General features: G+C 29.5%; 1 protein-coding gene across 1 annotated transcript in view; it reads left to right on the top strand.

Moving 5' to 3' along the window:
• Nucleotides 1-15,648, top strand: part of LOC135929328 (uncharacterized) — an 85,061-nt gene that overhangs the window by 57,066 nt on the left and 12,347 nt on the right. The window contains exons 29-37 of the mRNA XM_065465865.1: nucleotides 362-526; nucleotides 715-954; nucleotides 1,464-1,628; nucleotides 2,303-2,635; nucleotides 2,780-3,115; nucleotides 3,210-3,599; nucleotides 3,813-3,974; nucleotides 8,635-8,985; nucleotides 9,117-9,386. Of these exons, the coding sequence (XP_065321937.1) occupies nucleotides 362-526; nucleotides 715-954; nucleotides 1,464-1,628; nucleotides 2,303-2,635; nucleotides 2,780-3,115; nucleotides 3,210-3,599; nucleotides 3,813-3,974; nucleotides 8,635-8,985; nucleotides 9,117-9,386 (2,412 nt within the window). The remainder of the gene's footprint in view (nucleotides 1-361; nucleotides 527-714; nucleotides 955-1,463; nucleotides 1,629-2,302; nucleotides 2,636-2,779; nucleotides 3,116-3,209; nucleotides 3,600-3,812; nucleotides 3,975-8,634; nucleotides 8,986-9,116; nucleotides 9,387-15,648) is intronic.

Genomic DNA, 15,648 nt, shown 5'->3' with positions numbered 1-15,648 from the left:
ACTTTGAACCCTAATATCTCCAAAAATATAAATGATTGGAGGATATTTCTTAGTTACATCTTTAATTGCTTACCAAATTTTAAAAAAATTGAATGGTTGATTTATCACTTCTTGACATCAACCTCTAAACATATGTTCCATAATAAGCTTGTACCAAATACAAGGTATTAAAATTTTATTCTATAAATGTCGAAAAATATTATATTACCTGAAATAGTTTACACAAAATTAATGGTGGTTCATATCAATAACTAAATTATAAGGTATATATATATATATGTACACACTTAAAAGCTATTTCCAATAAATTTTAAAAAAGAAACCTTTTTCTTAATTACTTTCAAACAATTATTTATTAAAGGTGAAACTCTGATACACGTCAAGCGAAACAATACTGATATCAATGGGAGCCCACTAAGCCTTCGCGTCTTCGATTCGAACAAAATATTGGTGCGTGATCTGAAACGGGCTGCCGTTATGAAATACGAGGACGGGAAGGAAGAAGCAAACGAAATATCTTTTTTAAGTACCTTTAATAATGCTTCATTTATATTTTGAAGATGTAATAGAGATTTGGTTAAAATAAGACCTTATAAACCAGCTTTAAGAGATTTCAAACATTGCATTTTTTAAAAAAATAAAATCATTCAAAAAATCGCGTTAAAATTTATGCATCATTAAGTTTGAATATTAAATTTGTAAAAATAAAATAAGTCGACGCCAAGAAGGCTGGAATAGGAAATTTGGAAATCCTGATTTCTTGCGGTGAACATCATATACCTAACCGCGTAGAAATGTACAGAAATAGCGATAACAATATTAGCGCGAGCGAAAATAATAATACGAATTATCACAGAAATGGAAATAGCAAAAAGATATTTAAAGTTTATTTCCGTCCGTCGGCCCCTAAACTACACCACATCGATATAAAATTCAATGGTCAGCAGATCCCGGGTAATAAATACATTATTTATATAATATAATTTGTCTGTATCATTCCTGTAGTTTTAGAATATTATTATTTTTTTATAAATTTCAAACATGCTTTGATATAAAAGATTTATTATATTAACGAACTTTTCAATAAAAAATATTCATGTAAGATACATCAAATTTGGCTTTAATATATTACTTAAGGGTGTAAAGATAAATTATCACAGGTTCTTCTTTTTTAAAATTAAATATATTTAACTATGCAACTATTCGGAATATTATTAGCTCTCAATGTTGAAGAAAATTTAATATTTACTTTTTTATCATTATTCTCCTCGCGAAATATGACGATTGCTAATACCCGACCGGTCTGAAAATATGACTTACCATCCAACTATCATAATTTGAATTAGTAAGAAGGGAAAAATAATAACAGACCTGGTCAGGATTTGGCACTAACGGTGAAGCAGAGTAAAGGATAAAATATTTATTTGGCCATTTATTATTTATGGAATGCTTTATTTTATAAGGGAGTCCATTCGAATGTATGATCTTAGACCCCAAGGCTTTTGTATTTAGTGGCCCGAATCTCAAATACCTACATGTCGGTCGAAAGAACAGAATGCATTTGTATATACCTCGTGATTATCTTTCTTACCTGAATGTGGAACATGATCTTAGATGTTATTTGACTCGTAAATAATAATTTTATATAATTCAGTGGCATAATCATTATTGCGATTAAAGAATGCCAAAATATATGATAAATTATGGAGATTATTATTTTTTAGATGATACCCCTCCCAAAAAATAATTTAAAATAACATATTCCATATTTTTTTATAATTTCATGTCATAGGCATATCCAAGATTTTCCTATGAGGAGCTGGGAGAAATACTTTTAGTCTGATTTTTCTGTCATATATTTTATTGAAGGTCTTTAGGTCCTATTATTGTAGGCCTTTCGCTATATTATATTTTTATAAAAATAATATTATATTCACTTATTTTTAATAAAATATTTTTTTTCTAAAAATTTTGAATTATAGTCGTTACTTTATTTTTAAAAGTTTTTTTTACTAATTTTTCTTTAAAAATATTCTTTATGGTGATATAATTTATACATTGGTGAGGGGGGAGGGGTTATATAGAGGGGAATTTTTTATAGCTTATGATATCTACGCGAACAGGCAAATTTGCGATGAGATCCCCCCACCTACTCCACAAATGAATATTTAGCACAAATTTTTCTAGATGTTAAGTTTTGGGATAAGAAAATTAATTTTTTAATAAACTTCATAGACTATATATATTATTATTAAATTAATAAATAATTAAATATAATTTTTTTTTTTTAAAAATGCATAAGCCTTACCCTATACCAACGATCGTAAATCCCATAATTCTATCATTAATTATATCACGGCCAACCTATCACCTCTCAAAAATATTGAGGCCGATAAACATAACCATGCAAACATCAACAACCACAAAGATGACTGTATTTCATACATAATCGAATTTGATCTCAACAACAACATAGTAATAACCTCTTATGAAATAGTGATCCAATATCAGGGAGTAAAATTATTTGGTTCTCAGAATTATCCTCCATACATATGTAAAAGTTACGATGCCTTAGCGGTGCGAATTCATAAATTCAAGGATAGGATCAAAATCAATAAATTGAATCGTTTTTACGGTCAGTCTTAAATCTTCTGTTTATTAGATTATCTCATACTATATTGTAAGGTTCTAAGTCTAATCTTTTATTTATTTTTGCTCAATAAAAACATGAACCTTTTTCTTATCCGCCTCTCTCTTCATCTGATATTAAATATCATAGTGGACGTATCTAAATCCGGGGACGGTGTACTTGAAACATGTATAAAGACTCAGCAACTCACGCAGACAAACTTCGATTCCAACCCGAAGAATAATATCAATTCAAACTCTATCCCAGCCCTCAACTATTGTAAAGTGACCGAAAAAGAATGTACCAATTTGATGGTTCCTCTTACCGTCACTCCCAAATACAAAGAGGGTTCAGAAAATTTGGACCAATCATTTAACCTCAAATCACCGAGTGAGTTAATAGTAATAGGATACGAAATAAACTACGTTACTCAATGTTTGGGACTTCACCAAGTCGATTTGCTGTATAATGGTATTGTAGTTCCGAGTAAAGCATAATATATAATTTTTTTAAAAAGCCTCTGTGAACAGAACATTTATTTCATCGTCATATTTCTACCCCCCCCCCCTCCCCCCAACAGCTAGTCCTTTGTCCGTTCACAGCGAAAGAGGGAAGCAAAATGTGTGGGGACCCGGCATATCTGCGTTTCCTATAGAAAAATGTCCGGCCTATTTTTACCTTGACGCTAAAAGTTTGAACCTGGACACTTGTAGATTATTTTCCTCCTCTTCCCTATCGAATAGTCGGTCTAGTATAGCTATAAATAGAGTTAATGTTGATAGTTTCAATACTTCGTATGACAATGGGAAAATAGCGATCAATGGAACCTTAACGAATGGCATCGAAAACGAGGGGCTGTTTAATGATAAACACGAGGATGAGATTAATGAGCACCCGCATCCATCGTATTCTCTCAAGTTTTTTAATTCCAAAAGACAGAGAGATAAGAGGTTCGAGGTTGTCATAAAAGGTAAAGAATGACAATTATGATGTTTTTAAATTTTAATTCGTAATTTTTATAAAGTTTATTCCATTTTGCACAGATTATATTTAGTAGAAGTAGAAGAAAAAATAGATAATTTTCTGCAAATATATTAAAATAAACACTTTTTCTTGGAGTTATCTTTGTAGGATTTTTTATAATTCTCATTCAACTTTTTATTATAATGATTTTAAAAAAAAGACATCACAGGGCAACTCGTTCCTTGGAAGATTAAGCCAGTTAAAGTGGAAACCGGTAAATCTAATTCTTCAATCCTGACAGTGGAATATTATCCAAGGATCGTTGGTGATCATTTCGTTATTTTGAGACAATCACCTTACGTTAATAAAAGCGAAACTCACAGTATAATATTTTAAATTATCGATATTTCTTTTTTAGAACCATTGTGAAAATGTAATAATTTTTAAAGGATTATTAACTTTTTATAGGAAGGGGGGTATTCTTTTAATTTTAATTTTTTTTATTAGTCTGCCATTTTATTTATTTATAATTATCCCCAAAATCCGCCATCTTGTAATTTTTATATTACATAACATTTACCAGGGGTGTCAGTTACTACTTTTTCCAATCTCAGGAGGCTCAAAAAAAATTTTTAAGTTATTTTCTAAATGATATTTTTTAGCTAGCATTCAAAATGACCTTTTAGCTAACATTTTCAGAATGATTTTCTTTTTAGGTATTAAAAAAATCTTCAGCGACTCTTCAAATTTGAGCTCCTATGCCCTCCCCAGGGACGCCACTGCTCAAAACATGTTACCCGTGTTACAGGATTCTGAATCTTTTACTGGTTTCCTTGGTCTGGATTTACAGAGAATAGGGAAGCTTGATTTATAGATACTCTGAGATCTTGAAATGGGGAATCTTGACATAGAGAGACTCATGGATCCGAGTTTATTGATAATCTCGCAGTTGATGGTACAATACCATTATTTAACTGCATAACCGAAGGTAGATTCTGCTTGTACACCATGTCATATTGCTATGGGCCATTCCACGTCAAATCGATCACGATTAGGCCGATCCCTTTTAAAATTGTTAAAAATTTCTGGAATTATTTAGGTTGTTAAAAAATGAGATAGCCGTTTATTTTAGCTCGCTAGCACACCTCGTTTTCGAGATATAGTGGCTCATAGGTACAAAAAAGACCCACTTTGGAATCTGTAAAATTTTTAAAATGCTTATATCTCAAAAACTATTTATAGTAAAATAAAAATATATCATATTGTAGGTAAAAATAAATTTCTAAAGAACTATCAAAAAACAATAAAAATTAGCCCAAATTTGAGACTTTAACATCCGGTTGCTTTACCTGTATTTTTAAGCAAAAAAAGGGAGTTTCGAAATTTTTTTGCTCTTTATTTAGACACTATACGATGTCAAAACCTTGACGACGCTATCGACTCTTCCAAAATATACATTTTTTACCAAAAATTGAAATAAAAATAGATAGCGCTTTATGAAATTACGGATTATGGAAAATTTTGTTGCTAATTTACCAATAACAGGATATTTTCACTTTTTATACTAAAAATTTTTAATTTCTATTAAATATACTAATTAAACTGAGGGGCAGTATGGGCAAATGCCCATTCAAATTTCCAAATATAAATATATTTCGTATTATTTTTTTATTATTCATTTTTATTAATAATATAGAAATATTAAATAAATTTGAAACAAAATTTAGTTAGATATAAATAATTATATATTTTAAGAAAATAAATTAAAAAAGATGAATAGTTTTAATTGTCTCATCCTTATGTAAAGTATATGTTCGTCCGGTAGCAGTATAAGGACTGACCACATCTAAAATTTGTGATTTATATATCCACAATTTGTCAATCAAGGTGGGATATGTATAAGAATTTTATAGTCCTTGTGGATGCAAAAAACTGACTAACACTTCTTTTTTGATTTTTTTTCCCTATAATATAGGTCATTCACCATTGATTGTCATAGATACATGTTATATATCCATTTATTTTTTCATATAGTAAATTCGCATTCATATTCTAGTAAAATGTTATATTTAATATTTGCCATTCCGTTGAGTTTGAATAAAATTTTCTTCAATTTTATATAGAAACAAAATCCCTTTTCCTCATCTATCTACTATATTCATCATTATTATAAAAAGTTTTTACAATAGCAAATGTGGCGGCATCTATTGTTTTACGAGATTAGGATTCGGTGTTGAAAAAAATCCCTTTTCTTTTATTTAACTTTTTGATTTTAACGCCATATGATATGAAATATTAAATTCTTTTACAATTTTTCTTATTGTCCAATTTGATGGTAATAATGTTAATAATCTATATTTATTTGTAATCGACAACTGTGGGAAGTTGATTTTTAAGGTATCTAGAATTTTATCGAATTTTTCATCATTTGATTAAGATATTTTAATGGTATAATTTTAGTCGTTAAACTTTTTTTACTCTAGATATTTTTTTCATTGGATATTTCTTTTCACATAAGCGTTTTCTTTTAATAAATTCACCTATTGATTGTAGGGATATATTAATGATATTAATAGCCTCTTGATTAATTATATGAGGGTTAGCATCAATATTTACAGTCTTTTGAAGTATAAGGAATGTTTGCTAATTTTTGTCGACATGAAGAGCATATTAACATCTAAATTGATTGGTAAATTTTTTTGGGTCATCCAGGGTGGAATCTTTCTTAGATTCTTGCGATAATAAGCATGTCTTTGTAGATTAAATGGGTTGCAACATTTTGATATTTTAACATTTGGTACGTCCATCTGTGATATAGAATAAAATTTTAATTGATCTACACCTAGAATATATGTTTTTGTACTCTCTCCCGAATGTTATTGGTAGACAGACGATAAAATAATAAACTGCAGACGGGTTGAATTATTTAAAATTAATCTGAACGGGCAAGTTAAAAATATTATGCAGAAAGAGAGATCGTTTTAAACAGTTTATTTTGTAAAATAATATGCTCGTAATATAATCGATAATAGCCTATTAAAATATTCGTTATGCCGCTGTTATACATTATCGAGCAAATAAGTCATTCGCTATATTTTATCAAAGTAAAGATCTAAAAAATGTAAAACTTATTAAGGATGGTGGAAGGGGGGGGGGGCAGAACTGGAAATTATATCACATTTCCTATAAACATATCAATATTTTCATTTTCCTTAAGAATAATATTTTCAACCATTAACGCCATCTATTTTTTTCAAATTTTGGTAAAAAATGTATATTTCGGAAGAGTCGATAGCGTCGCTAAGGTTTTGACATCGTATATATATATTTATAAAAGGTGTCTAAATAAAAAGCAAAAAAAATTAGAAAACAAAACTACACTTTTTGCTTTAAAAACAGATAAAGCAATATAGGTAAACCGAAAGTTAAAGACTCAATTTGGCGCTAAATTTTATTGTTTTTTGATAGTCCTTTAGAGGTTTTTTTTACTATAGCTAGTTTTTGAGATATAAGCATTTTAAAAATTTTACAGATTCCAAAGTGGCACTTTTTTGCACCTATGAGCCCCTATATCTCGGGAACCAGATGTGCTAGCGAGAGAAAATAAAAATCATTATTGCGTTTTATATTTTTTTAAAGAAAAAAAAAATTAAAAATATTGTTTTAAAAGAAATAAAATATAATTTAAAGGTATATTAAAAATATTGTTTTAAAAGAAAATAAAATATAAGTGAGAGGAAAATTGAAAATACAAGGATAAACTTGTTAGTAGGGGTCGGCCTAAAATTTACCTTTTTTGATCGATTTGACATGGAATGACCCCATTAGGAAATGCTTAATTGTACAATGGAATTGAGTACGCCGTATTCTTTTTTGCGAACCTTTTTTTATTTTTCTAGACCTGCTCGTGCATTGCCCAATCATGTGTTCTGTTGAATTACATAGGAAACACCTAAAAAAAATTTAATACCGACTTCGCCTACAGTACCAGACATAATATTCACTATATCAAACAGAATACTCCTATATCAATTCCATTGTACGATTATGCAATTCCTAGTGGCAGCCATGACTTAGTATACAAGCAGGATCGACATTTATTGTTCTCAGTTATGCAGTTAAATAGTGGTAATATACCGTCAACTGAAAGATTTTCACTCCGAATCCATGAGTATACCTATGCCAATAACCCCTAATATCCATGCCCATTTCAAGATCCCAGAGTATTTATCAGAGACCTGCAGGCCCGGCCCGGATTTAATTTTTAAAATATACCCGGGTCGGGTCGGCCCGGCCGTATATTTTAAAACCAAATATTTGAAATCGCCATTATTAGTTAAAAAATCAAAAATAAATAATATATATTTTAAAAAAATCCGGGCTGGGCTACAAATGGTACCTCTGCAGGTCTCTGGTATATATAGATCAAGCCTCCCTATTATCTTTGTTACAAACCAAGGTAAGCCTATACCAGTGGAAATCAGGAGATTTATAATCCCGTACGAGTAATGACATGTTATAGGAGACGCTATTGTTCAGGGAGTGAAATTCCACATTAATATTATGTAATACCTTTTTTAAATGGTTATGTAAATTCATATTTTTTTGTGATCCACTGTGCATGCTCTTGGCCTGTTATGTGGGAGGGGCATGCTGCAGATTTCATAATGTGCAATATTTTTATATATCTATTAAAGATTTAGTATTGCTACCAATCATGGTGTTACAGAAACCTGATTGTTGGATAATATAACTATATATTTTCTTAAAAATAAATATTGTCACTCTTCAATTTTTCTTTGTAAAAGTATTTTCGATTTCAGTGAGTATTCTTGATTCATTGATTTTAAATATGACATTGAATTTATTTTACTCCTATATGATATTAACGATATGAAATATAACAATCAATTATCGCAATGAATATGAATTTTAATAAAAGGAGCATAAAAAATGTTTTGTATAATATGCTAAGTAAGGAGGATGCATAAATTATCTAAATGATATTTTGACTAAATTAATCTTTTTAAAAAAATGTAAAGGTTCAGAATCGACTTATCTCCAAGAACACATTGACGGAAGTTCGTACAACGTTATAATATATCACGAAAGCTATTTCACCAGCTCGAACCATTCCTTCTCCAAGCGCATCCTGAATCTTGAAGCTTGCCAAAATCCGCTCATTACTCAGCCTCGAAATTTAGGAGAACCCGGGCTAATACAAGATTTTAATAATGAACCTAAGTTATTTGATCAAATTGAGAAAAATAACACGAGTGGTGCTATGCATGATTTCGTTGATTCTCTAGAAGTAGCAAGTGTCATTGATACTGTTAATGACAGTAAAATGGCAGCTCGCATAGGGTATCTTGGCGAAATTTACTCTTTTTTTGGTAATTGTGAAATATATTTATGCAAAAATTATACAATTTAAGTTATATGAACGAATATTATATAATTAAATTTTTTATGGGATTTGGTTTTCTATTAATTTATTTCCGCTCTCTCTAAAATATACCCTCAGTTGACGTACCCCCATCATATCCTCATTCTCAGCATCCAGAAATATCCATAATTACCAAAGACAACCAGTTTTCCAAACCGAGCAACAAAAGTCAATCTACTGATGGAAACCATACATATCATCTTAGCGATAGCATGGATTTTAAATGCGATAACATATTTTTCACGTTAGGACGTACGAATGTTAAAGGAATGTATCAGATATCGTTTACCCCAAACTCTTTTAAGCTCCACCAAGTTAATGCTAAGATTAATGGAAAATTTCTACCAGGTTTAAGATGATGATTATGATATAAATTATACATAATCTCTTATAATCACTTAGGCAGTAATTTGAAAAAAAACAAATAAAAAAGTGAAAGTGTATGGGGGGACGTGGAGTTACAAACTAGAGGTCTGCAAGGTGATTTCTTTGTGGCCCGAGCCCGAATTAAAACAAATTTTTGTCTTACCCTTACCCTAACTCGAATTCAAAAATTTTTTTTCAACCCGACCCGAACCCTACTCAATCTTTTTAAATTTGTGAATATTATAATATCCATAAAATAAGATTATGTGTATTACCTTAAATAAAAGTTTATTTGACAATTATAATATAATCAATTTACATTAAGTTGCGTTTTATTTAAATTGGAAACATATAACATTTATTCAGTTTAAATATTAAAAAAGTTGAACTAAAATCGTTTTTAAGAATTATTGCGATTATATAAAAATAATGTGCATGATATAATGAACATATAATTATATATCAATTTCATTATTAATAATATCACATAGTGAATAATTTTGATATATAAATAATGAGGAGTCGAGTTTTTCAGGCTTTAAACAAGTCGTCCTATATTCAAAGGCCCTTTACCAGCCGCATAAAGCTCTCTTTGATTGCTAGCCGAGGAAGCAGGGATAGCTAGGAATTTAAGAGCCGAAACACATAAATTGGGAAGGTCTTTTTGATAAGTCTTACAATAATTTAAGATTTGGTAAATGATTTTAAATATTGAAGATTTGAGGCTATTTAATTAAATAGATATTAACCTGTTTGAATATGATGTAAATAAATTGAGAATGTATTAGATAAAAAATGAAGTTATTTTAATTTACATTATTAAGTAAAATGATTATTTAGTATATTTATTTATGGGGTCTGGCTTCGGGTCGGACACTTCTTACAACCCGACACAAATCCGAGCTCGTAAATAAAAAGTTTTTTATATTTTAATTAGGTCTGCGCTTATCTAAGTGGACGGACGGGTGAGCAGGCAAAAAATTTTTTAAGAACGGGCAGGCGGATGGGTTAAAAAAATTAACTATGGGCGGGTGGGTGGGTTAAGAAATTTAAACAATGGGCGGGCGGGTTAGAAAAATTTAAAATCATTTAAGTAAATATTAATAAAAAATTGTTCTTATAGACTTTTTTGGATATTAAAAATTGTCCTTTTTTGGTATCATATTGTTAAGGTTGACAGGGAGTAAGGAAGACAAGACAAATTTTTTTATTTAATATATATTTTTTAAAATGTTTAACTACAATATCACTAAAAAAACTATAATAATTTTATCCTTTATATATATAAGCAAAACTATTAAATAATTAAATGAAACTATATTAAGTTAAGTTAAACGAAACTATCAAGTTAAGTTAAATGAAACTATTAAGTTAAGTTAATATAAATGGTGTTAAATGAATGTAACTTATAAAAATTTGCGCTATATAATAACCATTATAATAAAATAGTAATCCATGTTCAACCTTCCACCCTCTACAGGAACCCCGCCTAGGTTCTCTTTAAATGTAAATCTTTTGTGTTCAAGGAGTTTTCCATCTATTTTGATCATAGAATCTGTAAGAGTTTTGTCTTGAAAAATGTGGCATCTTATCTTGTCTTGCTCCCTCCAAACGTTTTAGATCAGAATGTGTATTTTCTATAATAACAATCTTACGTATATATGTTTCGATGTCAGTTTCGTCTAATTCTTTGTTTATCTTTAAATTGTCATCTAGTAAATTATGAGGTATCCGTGCTGTTGCAAAAATAATCGATAGTGATGTGTTGTTTGTTTGGTTCAGTAGTTATTTGGTTTCTTCATCCTTTTGGCTTATTTGCAGCTTGTTATTCTGATTGTCTAATCGTTTGCTTGACCATCATCTCGTTGTTTATTATTATTTGTATTTACTTATCACTTGATATTATAATCATGATTAATTTATCTCGAATGAAATAATTTCGGAATAATAGAAATAATGGGATAAAAATAATTTACATCATTTGGGATATAGAATCATGAAATATTTTGAATTTTAGCGTTTTATATAATAAATTTTTTTTTTATTAATATCATATTTCAATTATTTTTATTTTTTAAATTTTACTCCCTTATTTTTTAAATCAAATAATAACTCAAAATTACAGTTTTATTTTATCTTCAATAAAAATAATGTTTTAAAGTAGTCATTATTACTTACACATGTTTTGTCCTTTAAACATAATTTAGATTTCATTGTATTTAAAATTTGGAAAATTCGTCCACTTTATCATTAATTATATAAGGTAAATGTTTATTTGTATTGTCTATTCTCTTGATTTTTTTATATTTGTAAGTGTCAAGCTTTAATGATTTGGATTTTATTTTTTTTAAATTTTTGTGTATAGGAATTTCATCTATTTCATTTTCATTAATTTTTTCAATACTTAGATTTATATCATTATTTTTACAGTCATAATACTCTTTTAAAATTTCACCATGTGATCTTATGGGTATATTTATTTTTTCATCATTTTTATATTTAGATACTAAAATTATTTAAGTATTAATTATATGTTTATCAATATTTTTATTCATAAGATTTATATCATTAATTTTATATATCCATTTGAGCTTTTTCAGCAAAGCATCTGGAGATTCAAACTCCTCATCTGTCGACATGGCTCTAATTAAGCTAAAGATATTATCCAGTTACTAGCATAGCCTCACAACTACTGTTAGCTTACTATCTTTAAAAAAATTCTCAGCCTTAGCAATATAAGACTGCATGTTGCCGCTATACTCCGGAAAAGATAATATCATTATGTTTATTTTATAAATATTTTAGAGATTTTATAATTAAAATTTTAATAAATTTTTTTTACTTTTTCAAATTAATTATTTCTTACATGTTTTTTTTTAGAATGAAATCAGAACTTTTTCATCAATTTGATTATGTACCAGTAGCTAAAATTATATTGTATATGAATTTAGAATATTTTGTGAGTCATCATAGCCCAATTTTAATAAGTTCGTCTAGTGTGATATCTAGTTTAACAATTGTTGTCGTTGTTGATTTATCCATTTGATCTAAATTCTATTTTGTATAAAATAAATAAATTTAAAAGATTTTAAAATTGTAAATTTCGCTGCCACCATGTTAAGGTTGGCAGGGAGAAGAACAAAATTAAGAAAGTGATAATAAAATCTTTTATTTAATAAATTTATTTTAAAAATATTTTCACTGATAAGTACAATAAATTTCTAAGTTTATATAGTTTACAAAATCTATCAAGTAATTTATATCGAATTATTGAGTTAATTTTATAAAACGAGTCCGCGAGGTTAAAGTTAATTTAATATAAAGAAGAAAAAAAATCAACCTTTTATTAAATAGATAGCGATTAGTTAATAGATAACGATCAATTTGGACATCACAACATTTCACCCCTTAAGAAACAAATTCCGCTCAAATTCTTCTTGGACGTGAATTTTTTATGTTTAAAATATAATCTTGATATCGTGAGGGTAATGTTCTATTCCGGCTAGGCCTCGTAACGTCGGCTGTACAATCTTTTACTTGTTCAGAAACTTCTCTCCTTGTAAAATGTAATCGTTGGCAAAGTATTTGGGTCATGAATTAATACTTCGTTAGTGGTAAATCTTTTCTTAAGTTGGTCTAAGTGCCTCCTTAATATACTATTTTTCGTTTGAATTTGAAATAACATGTTACTTTCTTTTTTAATTATAACGCTTTCATCCCACTTGTTTACTCCAAAATTTATATACCAAATTTTTTCTCCAATATTCATCGTTCTATTTTTTGGTAAAACTTGAACGAAGTGTTGTCGTCGTCTTTCTTATATTTTAATAAATCCCAATTTGTTCTCATATCATGATTGAACATGAGTTTTCTTGGTGGGATGCCAGTCATACTGTTTGGCGTGTTTCTGTAATTGAACAAAAATTTCTCCAAAGCGATATCTATGTCCATGTTATTTTGTTCCATGCACTTCTTCATATGTGATTTAAATGTTCTTACCATCCTTTCAACTTGCCCGTTTGACTGTTGACGGTGAGCTGAAGTCTGAAAGTGATGTATATCATGGTCTCTACAAAATTTTTTGAACAGTTGACTTGTAAAGTTTGAGCCATTATCAGAAACTATTTGTTCTGGAATACCAAATAAGCTAATTGTTTTCATCAATTCTTTTATTGTAAATTCCGAGGTTATTGATTTTACCAGCGTGATTATAGGAAACTTACTGTACGCATCTACTATAAGCAATCAGTACTTGTTAAAAAATGGCCCAGCGTAATCAATGTGTATTGTTTCGAATGGCTTCGTCGTTAACATCCAAGGATGTTGTGTATTAATGGGATTATCGGCCCAAATGTTACATGATTTGCATTCTTTTACTTCGTTATCAATATCATTGCTAATTCCAGGCCACCAAAAGTATTCTTTAGCTAAATGTTTGGTTTTGCCAGCACCCAAGTGTCCTTCGTGTAAATGTTGTAGTATTGATTTTCTTGAAACTTTAGGTATGATGATTTTATTTTCTTAAAATAGACAATTTCCCATAATACATAATTCCGTCACCATATTGTTATATGTTTTATTTTTTATCGTGTCACCGTCTCTAATATCGTTCCTTATTTCCATTAAATTCTCTGTCGTTAGAAGTTTTTTTTCGATCATTTTAAAGTTAATTGGTACGTCCCATAAATCATTATTTTCTTTTATATCATCCACAATGTGTATTTCTTCTTCTGAAGGTGTTATTGGCAATCTGAACTAACAATCTGGCACCGTGTTGTGTTTACCCGCTCTATGTCATATTTCGAAGTCGTAAGCTCCCATTGAAATATTCCACTTCTGCAACCTCATCGACATAGATGAATTTTCTTTTAAACCTTTGGAAAATATATTAATCAACGGCTTGTGATCGGTGATGATTGTGAATTTCCGTTAAGATATTCTTGAAATCTTTTCATCGCAAAAATAATCGCCAACGCTTCGCGTTCAATGTTAGTGTAATTTCTTTCGGATTTAAGTAAGGATCTTGAGGCAAAAGCTATCGGCTTTTCTTTACCGTCTATTTCTAAGTGAAATAAAATAGCTCCCAAACCGCGTTTAGATGCATCCGCGGCTATACCTATGGGTAAATCAGGATTGAAAAAGTTCAATGTGGGAGGTTGACTGATTAAAGTTTTGAATCTTTTATAGCATTCTTGATGTTCGGTATCCCAAGACCATTTATCTTTGTTTATTATTTTATATAGTGGATCTGCCAGATCCGCAAAACTGTTTAAAAATTTACGGTAATAGCTCGCCATGCCTAAGAAGGTAGATAATTCTTCTGAATTTTTTGGTTCCTGCATATCTATAATTGCTTTTATTTTATCATCGTTGGGATGTATACCATGTTTGTCTATATCATGTCCCAAAAAGCGTATTTTATCTTGCAGGAATAAACTTTTGTCGAAATTGGGGGTTAATCCATACTTGATGATCTTTTCGAATACTTTTTTAATTTTCTCCAAATGTATCTCATCGTTATCACCTGTAATTAACAAGTCGTCAATGTAGAATATAACATCTTTTAAATCTCCGAAAACCTGTTCCATAGTCTGTTGAAATATGGCTGAAGATGTTTTCAGTCCGAACGGAAGTCTTGTGAATCTGAAGTATCCTTTATGCGTGGATATAGTTAGCAAATCTCTAGAGTCTTTGTGAATAGGAATTTGCAGGAAGGCTTGTTTGAAATCAATTTTACTAAATTTTTTTCCTCCAGCTAACTTAGCAATCAAATCGTTAATTCTAGGTATGGGGTATTTGAAATCTTCAAGCGCTGGGTTAACTGTATCTTTAAAATCGGCGCACAATCTGAGACTCCCATTGTTTTTAAAAACTGGTGTGACTGGACTCGCCAATCTAACGTCTTTTACCGGCTCGATGATCTTTTTTTCCAGCCAGGTATTTAATTTTTTAGCTGTAATATCTACTCTAGAATAAGGTACCCTTCTCGGCGGTATAATTTTTGGCTTAGCATTTGACTTTAGTCGTAATCTGATTTGAGTTTTTATGACAGGTTTATTATTTAATTTAGACTTACAATTGGACATTAATTCCGCCAAATCATCTTTATGATCCGTGTCAATTAAGCCTATGAATTTTTCAAGTATGTTTTTAAAATGTTTTAACCAAGATCTTCCTAATAAAGGCATCTTGTTACTGTTTACTATCAATGCATCTAAAATTTGAGAACTTCCTTCGTATTCTA

The sequence above is a fragment of the Gordionus sp. m RMFG-2023 genome, chromosome 1, assembly GCF_954871325.1.
Source record: "Gordionus sp. m RMFG-2023 chromosome 1, tfGorSpeb1-WG-v2, whole genome shotgun sequence".
NCBI lineage: Eukaryota > Metazoa > Nematomorpha > Gordioida > Chordodea > Parachordodidae > Gordionus > Gordionus sp. m RMFG-2023.
The sequence above is the reverse complement of the archived record's forward strand: the minus strand, read 5'-3'. Positions and strand labels throughout refer to the sequence as shown.